This window comes from Pleurodeles waltl, chromosome 4_2, assembly GCF_031143425.1.
Source record: "Pleurodeles waltl isolate 20211129_DDA chromosome 4_2, aPleWal1.hap1.20221129, whole genome shotgun sequence".
In the NCBI taxonomy this organism is placed as follows: domain Eukaryota; kingdom Metazoa; phylum Chordata; class Amphibia; order Caudata; family Salamandridae; genus Pleurodeles; species Pleurodeles waltl.
The window spans coordinates 53098723-53112743 of record NC_090443.1 but is presented as its reverse complement, the minus strand read 5'-3'; the positions used below and the strand labels follow the sequence as shown (position 1 = coordinate 53112743).

The window sequence follows — 14021 nt, the reverse complement described above, 5'->3', positions numbered from 1 at the left end:
GTTTTCTGCTCTAACCGCCCACCTCTCACTGCGTTCTTCCAGTGAGTCCTGAAAGGAACGAGATTGGCGTGTATCAGTATATTGATATCTGTCAGGCGTTTTTATATTATCTCTGTTTCTAAGATTATATCTATTCTGAGGGGTCTCCGAATGCAGAAATTCTCCCCTTTCTTTTTTAGCTGTTTGTTGTTTTTTATCCCAGTGTCTTTTGGAACTCTCAGGTGCTTGCTTGGTAAAATCTTTATTTGATTTACCCTGAAACTGTGGTTTTGTGGGTCTGGCCCTCAGACTATCTCAACCAATAAAAGAGTAGGTCTCTGCGATTAATCTTTGGCAGATCACGTTTTTGATCCTGTGGAGGAACGTCCCCGAGCTGCATATGCACTGCTAGTGCAACTGCTTCCCCTTAAAGGTTACTTAATATAATTGAAAATACAGTGGTAAAATTGCCCATAAGTTGCATCCCCAAGTCCAGGGCCAGGGCAGCCCTGTATTCATCTTGAATTTGTTTTAACACTTCCGGAAGATTGGCAAGTGTCGGTGTACCATGCCCCAAGTATTTCAGTTATCTACTGTAGGAACCATCCCAAATGGCAAGCACATAGTTAATATTCTATGTTTATCCTGAGGCCCGTATGGGGAAATACTGCTTCCAGTGCATTTATTTTTTGAGCTAACCAAAACGGAATCTCTTCCCCTTTGGCGGGTACTTTACCCATGATCGAATGTACAGTGGCAGGATTAATACCTGGTGGTGCTGCATGTGGTTGCACCGGGGCAGCACGTGCTGGGTTTGTATTTAATGTTTGCATTACAAAGTGTACTAATAGTCTTTATATTGCCGTAAGCTCAGTATATAAGCGGCGAACCTCAGCTGCCGTCAAGATTGCTGCATCAGGGTGTGGTGTATATGTGGCCAATAACGGCCAGATAGGACCATCATTACTTAGAGGACCTAACCTAACGTGTAGAACTGTATGTGGTAGGGTGCAATCAAGCCAATTATTATGGTCTTGATAAGATAGGTATTTCTAAATATGCATCAGCTCTATATTGTGCAGGTGTATAGTGGTGGAATGTGTTTGTGTTCCCATCAACTGCTGGAAATGTGACCCAAGAATAGAAAGTTTCTGTTCTTTAGGTTGGATGAGCCTCAACAACGAATGTAACTGGACCCCCCCGGGTCATTAGGCCATGTGTCATTAGGCAATGTGTCATTAAATGTGCTGTAAGGGGTGGTCGCATATTAACTGCAATTGCTACCTGTTGCGGGTTCGCCATGGTGAATGGTAATTTTATTTCAGAGATAAGCACACTAAATGAGGATTATCCTTTTAGGGTTCAAGCTTGAACAACCTACAGCTTAGTTAGGTACTCCCTACTTAGCTGAGGAGGAAAATCCTCAATACCACGGGCGTCTCCGTAGATAGTATGGAGGTGTCTTTGTTTGTAATGAGACAGAGATACTCAGGAGGACCTGAAAGTTAGTGCCTGACCAAACGTGGGCGGTGCCATATCATGTAGGTTCTCATTATCCTAATGAGACTACTAGATTCGGGTGGCAGAATCACCTGTACTGTGGGGGACTGATTCTGATCCAGCACCACGTGACGCCCTTTTTCCTAATCCAGATTTGTTACGGCTAACTAGCAGTGCCTCATCTCCACCCAAGAGTAGGGATGATTGTGGCAACCAGGGCGCATGATATAAATGACTCCTCAGGGGAATAGTGGTCACTCAGATCTCATCCATTTCTCTTAGTTATATTAGTCTCACACACTGAAGGACAATCAGAGGCAGAGTAAAGTTCAATAAGGTTTTATTGAAGTAACTGCATATTGGATAATAGAGCATGGATTGCAATAACTAGGACGATGAAGCACAATATGATTAAAATTGTGACAAGTAGAGTAAAACACAAGAATAACGCTACGATGTTGTCACTAAGCTTTTTAAGGATAGTTCCTACCTAAGCTATGTTAGAGCACAGCATTTGAAGCTTTAATTCTGCCCTTCAGGTTCCCCCTGGGAAGACATCATCCCTCATACCAGAGCAAAGAGACCTGTAGTCTACATAAGTAGCTGCAGTGAAGCAATCAGCATACAGTTGTGGTCATCTGGCTGGAATCTCCATCTAACGTACATGGGTCAGAGTAGTGTTTTTATAATAAAACAGCTAATGTTCCAAGAAAGGACCCCCACGTAAGAGTGTGTATGTTTCTGTGAACATTGGAGACAGTGTACCACTTTTGCTGGCAGCCTATCTTACTGCAGCCTTGAGAAAAGCACAGAGTGAGAGAAATGCCTTGTTTGAGAATGCAGTGCTGGTCTATGTGAAGAACAGCTAGATAGAGAAAATAAAACAAGACCACAAATGAAGCTAATGTTAAAACAATAATACAAAGCTGAATAAAATAAATCTTGGTTAAAGTGCACAGCGGCAGGCCTAGTTTGCTAACATAGCATATATAAAACTATAGCTAAAATGGCTACACATCAGAAGGGCTCTAGCCCTCACGTCTTTTGGGCACAAACCAAGAACACGCCATAGGTACTCTATTTTAGCCCCCTTCATTTTAGTTGAATTCCCTAGTTGGATACCTTTGATTGGAGAGATAAAATAGGTGAGCTGAGCATCAGTTACCTGGAGGAGGAAGGAGGGACTGCTCTGCAGCAGGCTCAACTACTGCACCTGTAGGTTAAAAGAGATAGTAAGAGCAGCCCATGAGGTGGAGGTAGTCATCTTTAGACAGGGAGGAAGCAAGGTTCTGCATGGTATGAACCAAGCCCAATAATTTGAAATAACAATGGTAGACTCATGGGAGGATGGTAACCCAAAGCAGAGGAGAATTTTTTTTTTAACTTCAATTACTGCAGCTGCAGAATCACCACAAATGGGTGCCTTTAAACTTTGTAACTTTCTCGTACATAAGCGGGGTACCTAAGTTCTCTCACATAACACCAGGAGTGCACAAATCAAAAGTAAAACCTGAGGCCTCTGAGATTAGTTCATCACATTGATATTAGTTTTCTAATTGGAATAAGATAGCCTATTTGTTTTACTCTTACCCAGCAACACCTGTCAGCCATCACAGTTGTCACCTTCAGCCAGACCACTATATATATCAAACAACATTTTACAATATGCAGCTCATACATTGTTTGGAAAAGTGAGGCTGAAAATTCCAGAATACCAAAAGGTGTTGGCTAAAAAGACACAACTGAATGAAGTCAGCCCCACAGTTTGGGGCCAGTTGGCAGTCCTGACCACCTCCTTGCAGAGCTGTAGACAGTAGGCCATTGTTTCAGGTCTGTTTGCTTTCTGCTGCTGGAAATGTACTAATTTTATCACCAAAGAGAGAGACCCCCAAGGAAAAACAGTAAGCATTGTAAAATACCCTGCCCATGTTCTTTCTTCTTTTGTGGTAAGATCTGAGGGGGAAAAGAACAGTTTCTGTAGCTCTTTGAACCAACAACAAAAAGTGATAATAATAGACATCTGTTATTTATGTAACACTCTGCAAAGGACATTAACTATGGAATTATTATTAGCAATTCATAACAGCGACTTAGGTCCAGATGTACTTAGTTTGCAACTTACGTTTTTATGCCAGCTAATTTATTTGGTGAACCGACATATGTATTAATAGGTCAGTTTGCACAATAAAGATTCGGAGTGAGGAATGATCCAACATGCCTTATTACTCTTCATGAATTAGGTGGCAAATTGTGACTTACTCCAATGGGTAGCCATTAGAGGAATGGTGACATGCTGTCCGCAGACGACTATGCCTGTGATTGTGTTTTCAATATTTTTTAGTTTTAGATGCAGCCCTTTTTCTTGAAAGAAACAGTGCTGCATTTAATATTTCGCTTTTTAAAATGTCGCTAGATCACTACCCACTCCATACTCTTGTTTTGCATTTACAGTGGGGAAAGTGTCCTAAAATGACTGATTTGCCTTTGTGAATGGGTTACCACCACCTTTGAGGAGTTGGTAACCTAAAAATGGTTTGCGACCGAAATTATGGTCACAAACACTTGTTACATGCCGTCCTGAAATGCAACTTTGAAGAGATGCTGCAGACACGCCCAACTCAAAGTGCGATTCATTATGCAGTCCTAGACCCATTGTGTGATTTGGCAAGGGAGTGTTTGACATTCAGTGATTCTGTGATGGTTAATAAAGACAAGGTCCTTGTGTTCAGTAGCCAAACCAAAGACCTGTGAGCCCTTCCCACACTATCCCAAACTGTATACACCTACTATCACCGCCTGTCCTGCTTCCAGCACTCTTTACAATTGTACCAAAATGTAAACCTTTTTTAAATAATTCACCCAATTCCCCCATTTTTTTTTTAGTTGTGTTATTGGAATTAAGACCATTTTCAATTTCTGGTGGTAAATGTCTTTTTCATATTTTTTGTCCTCTTCAGGGCCTGTTGGACAGGACTTCAGGGCTGACCCCAAGGCACTGGCTACAATCCTGAACAATGTGGGACTGCCTAGTGCCCATGCCCCTGGTGCGAAACACAGCCTGCCTCTGAGGGTACCAATACAAGTAAGCAGTGTGTCTACACTACATGCAGTAACCCAAGCCCCTGTGAGTTCTGCCTCTTTGGAAGCAGTGTGTACTAGGGATCAGTGGAGAATGGCTGTATGTATTCACCATCATCATCGCTCACTATTCCCTTTTTTACCTCATCTCTCTTCATCTCCTACCCTGTCGTTCTTCACCACACCCAAGCATGGAGCTGTATTAACTTTTTGAGACCTGTGTGTGAGTAGCGCCGATCACTGATCATCTGGGTGATGTAATCTTGTATAGTGTGAGGCATTACTTTTGTGCTGGTTCTTGACACACCACTGGCTTTATTTACTGTTTTTCCTCTCTAGTCAGTGTTTGAGGTACAACTTTCTTTTTATGCCTTGCCATTGTGTTTCAGTTGAAGTTCAGAACTCATTACAGTCATTTTCTTTGCAGACTGGTCGAATGTCAGCGTATGGCGCACCAACCCAGCGACCCAACTTGGCTTTGGGTCCCATGCCACGCCCCTCCATTCTGGCAGAGCAAGGTACTGTCTGACTCCCTCCACCCACCAATACCCTGTCAAATGAGGCCCCTAAATAGGGTGTTTGACATGAGCGGTACGGGGTATTTAGAATCTGGAAGTCTGTTTCAAACTGTCCCTACCTGTGTCTTTCCACCTGCCTCTTGTTTGCTTCCTCTCCATTTCAGCCTGCATAAATTCTATCTGTATGTCTCCTTGTCCTCCAGCCTTTTTGCCACCCTATTTCCTCTTATGCAGTTTGCTTCACCTTTCATAACAGTATTTGTCATGAATATTTTAACAAGCCAGTGTTGCAGCAAGCCAGGGACAATGACCAGACTCTGTGGTTCATTGTTGTTAAAGTTCCTCCCAGAACTCTTAACCACTTGGCTGCTGGGCACCCCCCACCCCCCATGCACACATAGTGCTGAGCCCTTTTTTGGTTATTTGGGGTAGTTCGTGCTTAGGCCTTCATAACGCTTTGTCCACATAAGCTATCCACGCCAAATTTGCGTCCTTTTTTTTCAACATCCTGGGGATTCTAAAGGTTCCCACAGTTTGTGGGTTCCCGTGGAGGAGTCCAAGAAGTTAGCCAACATACAGTAAATATTTCCTTTCTTTTCTTCAGAAAAATGGGGAAAAAAAGGGCTGCTGAAGAAAGCATGTGTTTTTTCCATGAAAATGGTACCAACAAAGGGTTTGCGGTGCTAAAATCACCATCTTCCCAGCTTTCAGTAACATGCAGACCTGAATCGGAAAACCACATTTTTCAACACAATTTTGGCATTTTACTGGGACATACCCCATTTTAACAATTTTTTTTGTGCTTTCAGCCTCCTTTCAGTTAGTGACAGAAATGGGTGTGAAACCAATGCTGGATCCAGACAGCTAAACATTTCTGAAAAGTAGACACAATTCTGAATTCAGCAAGGGGTAGTTTGTGTAGATCCTTCAAGGTTTTCCTACAGAAAGTAACAGCTAAAATAAAAATATATTGAAATTGAGGTGAAAAAAAGAGCCATTTCCGGACACGTTTTCTTCTATAATTTTTTCCAGCTATGGCAGATTTTTGAAAGCAATAACCATAACCGATTACGTCTGCTGGACTCTTCTGGTTGCGGAGATATATAGGGCTTGTAGGTTCATCAAGAACCCTAGGTATCCAGTGCCCATAAATGAGCTGCACCTTGCAGTGGGTTTTCGTTGTATACCATGTATACGGCAATTCATTTGGTGAAATATAAAGACTGAAAAATAGGTATCAAGGAAACCTTTGTATTTCCAAAATGGGCACAAGATAGGGTGTTGAGAAGCAGTTGTGATTTGCACATCTCTGAATTCTGTGGTCTCCATACTAGCATGTGAATTATAGGGCATTTCTCAAATAGACTTTGTTTTTTACACACTGTCTTACATTTGGAAGGAAAAAGTGTAGAGAAAGACAAGGGGCAATAACACGTATTCTGCTATTCTGTGTTCTCCCCAGTCTACAGATAAAAATGGTACCTCACTTGTGTGGGTAGGCCTCCTGCCTGCTACAGGAAACCAAACATGGACACATCACATTTTTACATTGAAATCTGACGTGTTTTTTGGAACGTGCCTAGCTGTAGTCTTTGGCCTCTTGCTCAGCCGGCACCTAAGGAAACCTACCAAACGTGCATTTTTGAAAATTAGACACCTAGGGGAATCCAGGATGGGGTGACCTGTGGGGCTCTCACCAGGTTCCGTTACCCAGAATCCTTTGCAAACCTCAAAATCTGACAAATACATTTTTTCCCCTCACATTTCGGTGCTGCAAAGTTCTGGAATCTGAGAGGAGCCACAAGCTTCCTTCCACCCAGCATTCCCCCAAGTCTCCCAATAAAAATGGTACCTCACTGGTGTGGATAAGCCTAGTGCCCGCGACAGGAAATGCCCCAAAACACAACGTGGACACATCACATTTTTACAATAAAAACGGACGTGTTTTTTGCAAAGTGCCTAGCTGTGGATTTTGGTCTCTAGCTCAGCCGGCACTTAGGGAAACCTTGCAAACCTATACGTTTTTGGAAACTAGACACCATGGGGAATTCAGAATGATGGGGTGACTTGTGGGGCTCTAACAAGGTTCTGTTACCCAGAATCCATTGCAAACCTCAAAATGTGGCAAATAAAACACTTTTCCCTCACATTTCGGTGCTGCAAAGTTCTGGAATCTAAGAGGAGCCACAAACTTCCTTCCACCCAGCATTCCCCTAAGTCTCCCAATAAAAATGGTACCTCACTTGTGTGGGTAGGCCTAGTGCCCACAACAGGAAATGCCCCAAAACACAACGTGGACACATCAAATTTTCCCAAAGAAAACTTACCTGTTTTTTTGCAAAGTGCCTAGCTGTGGTCTTTGGCCTCTAACTCAGCCGGCACCTAGGGAAACCTAGCAAACCTATACATTTTTTTAAAATAGACATCTAGGGGAATTCAGAATGGGGTGACATCTGGGAATTCAGAATGGGGTGACTTCTGGGGCTCTCACCAGGTTCTGTTACCCAAAATCCTTTGCAAACCTCAAACTTTGGCAAACAAACCTCTTTTCCTCATATTTCAATGATAGAAAGTTCAGGAATCTGAGAGGAGCTACAAATTTTCTTCCACCCAGCATTTCCGCAAGTCAACCCGATAAAAATGGTCCCTCATTTGTGTTGGTAGGCCTAGTGCCCGCAACAGGAAACGCTCCTAAACGCAACATGGACACATCAAGTTTTTACATTGAAAACTGCTGTGTTTTTTGGAAAGTGCCTAGCTGTGGATTTTGGTCTCTAGCTAAGCTGGTACCTAGGAAAACATACCAAACATGTGCATCTTTTAAAAACTAGTCAAGGGGAACCCAGGATGGGGTAACTTGTGGCGCTCTCACCAGGTTCTGTTACCTAGAATCCTTTGCAAACGTCAATATTTGGCAAAAAAACACTTTTCCTCATATTTCGATGATGGAAAGTTCTGGAATCTGAGAGGAGCTACAGATTTCCTTCCACCCAGCATTCCCCCAAGTCTCCCGATAAAAATGGTACCTCACTTGTGTGGGTAGGCCTAGTGCCCGTGTCAGGAATAGATCACACACCAGTCAATGTTGGTCCTTACATGAGGGCAACTGTTGGTCCCGGGGTGATCCATTCCTGACTCAAGCACTAGGTACAGGCACTCAAATGGGGTAGCGTTTTTATCAGGACATCACTAGGTGATAAACACTAGGTGGTTTATCAGGGGAAACACTAGGTGGTAAAAAAATTGTGGATCTAAGCATATTCCTGTAGTTTGTGTGACAGAAATCCAAGAAAAAAATAGTTTATATTCAACATTTCAACTTTGCAGGGTATTCTGGCTAAGAAAATTTTGGGGAATCCACAAAAGTCACACCTTTGTGGACTCCCGCGGATGTCTAGTTTCTAGAAATTTCTGGGTTTGGTAAGTTTCACCTATGTGGCCACCGACCCCCAGGACCAAAAACGCAGATGCCTGTCTTACAAAACAAGGTTGTTTTGTGATAGATAATTTTGATGTCTACACAATACGATTTGGGTGGTGGAATTTGGGGCTGAACTGAATTGGCGAGCTCCCAAGAGAGCACTCTCTCTGTGCTTGCCGCCGCATGGACCTGCTCTCTGGGTTGGGCTAACCCGCTATTGTTTCTCTGCACAGACTGTGCTTCTGAAGGGACAGCAGGACTGTCCTCATCACCTCCCTCCTAATCACTGGAAGAGGAGTTTTTGAATGGGACTCCTCTGACTGAAAAATCACTCCCAGAGTGTGCGCTGATTTCCCCCCCCCCCCCCATGAAATCCCTGGTGTCTAGTGGGGGTTCTTCCCTGCACTGCAACCGAGGGCCAAGAAACCCATTCAAGAAGACCTTGTTTGAAAGGGAGCATCTCAACAGATAGTGACTTCAGTGCGCCTCGTGGCGTGCTGACGTCACAAAGGGGCGGGTGAGGGGAGACATGGAAGATCTTCCGTGTCTCCTGGGGTTTTTTTATTTAAAAAAAATCCTCTGGTGCGACGCAACGGAGGATTTTTTAAGCCCCCTCCCTGGTGTCGGCCACTGGTCATGACATGCACCAGGGAGATAGTGCGAGCGTCAGCCAGTGGCTAACGCCTGCACTGAAGAGGTTAAGATTAAAGGTTTGATTTTTAACTGATTTTTGTTTCTCCAATATCCACATACCTTCCATTGATGTCCAGGCCTGAGGTTTAATTTGGAGTTTTGATCTGGTTTTATCTCTGGGTCAGAAGGGCTCCTGACCAGATTTTAGATATCCCAGTTTCTTTTCGAGGCCTTGTAACTATCTTCGCTTAAAGTGACCTACACTTACTTGTTTTCTTTGAGGTGTGGTGTAGTGCTTTGCGTTTCCTCTAGGCCTTTTCCGTCCAGGCCTTCATTTGCCAGTGTGCACTTTGTTCTTTACTTTGTCCTTTTAGCGCTCTATCAGTACTCTGCTAATATTATACTTGTCTTGCTCTGTAAGACACAGTTTGAAGTTTGTGTGTACATTCCCTTGTTGCCCTTTTAGGGGCTGCCTGTTCTCTTGACATTGTATGCCTCCAAGGACTATGCAGGATGCCTTTAGTGATATTAGTCTGAAAATCCTTCAAGGCCCTTGTGTCATGTCCTGCTAAGTCATACGTGGCTCTTCTGGAAGCTCATTGGGGCCTGCCTACAGGGGCTCTCCACAGGGTTACTTTTAAAGTAGTACATTCTTGGTACATTTTACTATAAAGCGTGCTGGAGGTGCATGCATGACATGTTTCCTTGTACTTTCCCTGAAGCACCCTTATTGCTTTCCAACCTGATGTTAGAAAAAGTCTCTCCCTCTACCCAAGCACCCAGTGGTGACTTTGATCTATTTGCCCGTTGCCCAGTAGAGTCTTCTTGCTGGGTTCTCAACCATCGATTATCTTGCTGAGCTTCATCATGAGCTCTGCTTCAAATCGTAAAGCAGAGCTGGTTTGGAACGCTTAAGGTTAATCTGTCTGGAGGCCTCCAAAGATTTCTAGGGGCACTGGTGCCCACTTGACTTTGTAGGTTACTCATGATGAGTTTGTGGGTCCTCATTTGCCTTAAAATTTCTAAAGTTATCCTGTTTTTGGACCCTTTTTTATGATTCACTCCTTGGACTTGGTCATGGCTCAGGCCCCTAGGTCTAACCAGTGTTTCCTGCGGATATCTTTCATGGTTAGTGTTAACTAGCATTTATATACCTCCTATGCTCACTCATATGCCCCTTCCCACCAACCCCCCAGTTCCATTCTAGGTCAACCCCTGTTTACTTCAACCATTTTGCTGGACTGCTATTTTTGTCCCCTCAGGGCAATCACAGGGCTTTCCCTTCAGGCTCTCCTTGCATAACATGAATGCTGTGAGGCATCTTATTCCAAACAGAGGGACTATTTCAGGGTCTGAACAGCTACCAATTCTCTTTATCTTTGGTACATTTTTCACTGCGGACTGTTGCCATGCTAACCTTCTTTGATGCAATCTGGGCCAATGGGGAAGGCCTCAGCTGCATCTGAGCGATTTGCGCTTACAAGAGTCTGATCAGTTCCTCCTTGGGACTCCAAAAAGAGACTAAAAACTGAGACTTCACAGTAGTTTCTCCTCTTGGACAGCTCAAAACACACAGTTCCCAGTCCTGCAGGTCGGGGAACTGAAGTCTTTGGTGCCCCTGAGACTTCCAACAGGAGGCAATCTCTACTCCAAGCCCTTGGCGAACGTTCTCAAGTAGGATACACAGCAAAGTTCATCTTTGCTCTCTTTTAAGGCAAAGGCAGCCATTGCAGGCCAATCCAGCAAAGCAAGTCAGCAAAGGGACAGTACTCCTCCTCCAGCTCTTCAGCTCTTCTACTTGGCAGAGGTTCCTCTTGATTCCAGAAAGATTTTAGCAGTCGTGGGTTTTGGGTTCAGTACTTAAACACCTTTCTGCCTTTGAAGTTGCAAACTTCAAAGCAAAGTCTTAAGTGTTTGTAGGCCCTTCCGTGTCCAGGCAAGGCCCCAGACACACGCCAGGGGGTTGGAGACTGCATTGTGTGAGGGCAGACACAATCCTTTCAGGTGTGAGTGACCACTCCTTCCTCCATTCTAGCTCAGATGACTCATCAGGATATGCAGGGTAAACCCCAGCTCCCTTTGTGTCACTTTCTAGGGGAGAGATGTAAACAGCCCAACTGTCAAACGGACCCACAAACTGGCAGTCACAGAATGGTTTAAACAAGAAAATGCCTACTTTCTAAAAGTGGCATTCTCAAACTCCCAATCCAAAAAACAACTTCACTGAAAGATGTATTTTTAAATTGTAAGTTCAGAGACCCTAAACTCCATATTTCTATCTGCCCTCAAAGGGAATCTGCGCTTTAAAGTTATTTAAAGGCAGCACCCATGTTAACCTATGAGGGAGATGAGCCAAATAAGCACAGATTAAGGAATAATGGATCCTGAATGCTTGAATGGTCTGTACTGCTACTCACAAAAAGAAACATTAGAGAAGCCTCAGTTCAGCTTGACGCCGCCAATGACGCTGCTGGCCTGCAACGTGACCTCCCGACGCCACACTGCCTGCTTTGTGCTGCAAGCCTGGTCTCACAGACGCAGTCAGCGGACGGCTTCACTGAGCTGCTGCTCGCACCGTGACCTGTGGGCCCGCACTCCTGCATCGCCTTGCTCTCACTGCATCCTAGGCATCCCGACGCTGCCGCTCTTGCTGACACCAGCGCTGATGCCTGCGCCGTGGCCTGTGGACACTGCTTATGAGGGTCACAAAGCACCATCTCGCACCTCCTGCTTGGGCCTACCGACGACAGCGATTCAGCAACCAGAAGGCCACTGTCTGGACCATGACCTGGTGACTCCGCACGTTTTACCGCCCCGCTTCACACCACAGCCCTAGTCTCACCGACGCTGCTGGACGCCGTCACCGAGCCACTGCCTGCACTGTGACCTGTGGGCACCGCAGCCCTGATGCCATCCACGCCAGCGCTCCTGACTTCGTCGTCCTGGAGTTCGATCTGCAACACTTGTGACTTCAATGTCCCGACGACCCCTACACCGATCTCGGGAACAGACACCGCAACGCCACTCTCCAGAGCTCACCGTGAGGATCACAACGCCCTTCAATTCCAAATGTTCTGTTTGGGTGTCTTCCCAACACCATAGCTGGCCTGCGACGCCGCGGCCGGCCTGAACAGTTGGTTTTGCTGATCACAACACCGTGCTAGCCGCTGGTGGAGCTATCGACTTCAAGGAACTATATTTTTGAGTAAATCTTGCAGAATTCATATTTGTATTACTGCATGTTGGATTTTTATCGTATTGCTCTTTTTTTTTTTTTTTTTTTTTTAAACTGGTGTGGTGTCCTTTTGTAGTGCTTTCACTTATTACTGTGTATTATCTGCAAATGCTTTACACATTGCTTCTGAGATAAGCCTGACTGGTCGTGCCAAAGCTACCAAGCGGGTGAGCAGGGGATTTCTAAGCAGGTATCCCCCTATCCTGACTAGAGTGAGGTCCCTACTTGGACAGGGTGCAAACCGACTGCCAAATAGAGACCCCATTTCTAACACCCCTATTGTAAATAGGTTTTTAAAAAGGCTTGTACATATGTTTGCCCCTTCGCTCTGCATTTTGCCTCAGTGGGACCTGAACTTGGTTCTTACATTTCTCATGTGTGCTCCGTTTGAGCCACTTTATAACTGTCCACTCAGGCAGCTCACCATCAAATCGGCCTTTTTCATGGCCATAACATCTGCCCGAAGGGTGAGTGAGCTGCAGGCCTTGTCATCCAAGCCTCCATATCTCAGTGTTTCTTGATAAAGTGGTGCTTTGCACCCATGCCTCTTTCATCCCGAAAGTGGTGACCCCTCATTCCATTTGGGACAGTCTGTCGCCTTGCCCACTTTTTACACACCTCCACATCCCTGTAAGGAAGAGGAGTGACTCCTCCAGCTGGACCCAAAAAGTGCGTTGTCGTTCTACCTTGAGTGCACAAAAGAGTTACGGGTGGACGACCAACTATTTGTGGGGTATGTGCGCGCAAAGAAAGGTTGGGCAGTACAGAGTTAGTATTTCACACTGAGTCGTTCTCTGTATAAAAATCTGCCGTGCACTGGCCAAAAAGCAGCCTCCCAAGGGCTTAAGGGCCCATTGCACCAAGGGTAAAGCTGCAACCACAGCATTAGCACACAGTGTTCCAGGCCTTGACATCTGGCAAACGTGTGCATTGATGCTCAAGTTGCTGCCTGGCAAGCACTACTACCTGGACAATCAGGTCCGCAGAGATGGGCATTTTGCCCCTTCGTTCCTGCAGGAATAGTTAGTGTAGAAAATTTGTCTGTAGCCCACCGCCAGAATGGCTTGGCTTGGTTATCTATTCAGAGGTAAGGAATCTGCAGCTAGAAGTCTGTAGCAGATGAACAAGTTGCTTGCCTTCCGTAGCGCATTATCTGGTAGAGACTATGGGCTAGATGTATCAAGATTTCGGTTAGCGATTTCCAAATTGCGATTTTTAAAAAATCGCAATTTTAGAAATGCAAAAAGCGATGTATCAAAATTGAAAATCGCAAATTGCGATTTCTTAAAATTCGTAAACGCAATTTGCGAGATGCAAATACAGAATCGCAAAAATAATTGCGATTCGGTAAATGAAATTTGCAAATAGCGAAAACTGCAAACCGGAACAGCCTGATGACATCACAAGCAGGAAGTGAGTCAGCCCATGCTGTTTCCAGGAGCCACACCCAAAGGAGCAGTGAGAGAGAGAACGCCTAGCACCAGGGAGTCAGCATTGTGAGGAAGCCAGGAGCAAACTGCAACATGGCCAATGCTGGCAGTGGGAAGGAAAAGGGAGACAGGAAGAGGAAGCTGAAATTTAGTGAGAAAGAATTGGAGGTGCTCATTGAGGAGGTTGTTGTGAACCATGACAGACTCTTTGGCAAGAGCTCACTCCA

The 14021-nt window shown here is 44.9% G+C and overlaps 1 protein-coding gene across 3 annotated transcripts in view; it reads left to right on the top strand.

Annotated features, from left to right (window-relative positions):
* The window catches only part of TROAP (trophinin associated protein), a 155209-nt gene that overhangs the window by 32256 nt on the left and 108932 nt on the right, over window positions 1-14021 (top strand). For all 3 annotated transcript variants that reach the window (XM_069230622.1, XM_069230620.1, XM_069230621.1), the window contains exons 4-5: window positions 4437-4561; window positions 4985-5075. In XM_069230622.1, coding sequence (XP_069086723.1) covers window positions 4437-4561; window positions 4985-5075 — 216 coding nt within the window. The remainder of the gene's footprint in view (window positions 1-4436; window positions 4562-4984; window positions 5076-14021) is intronic.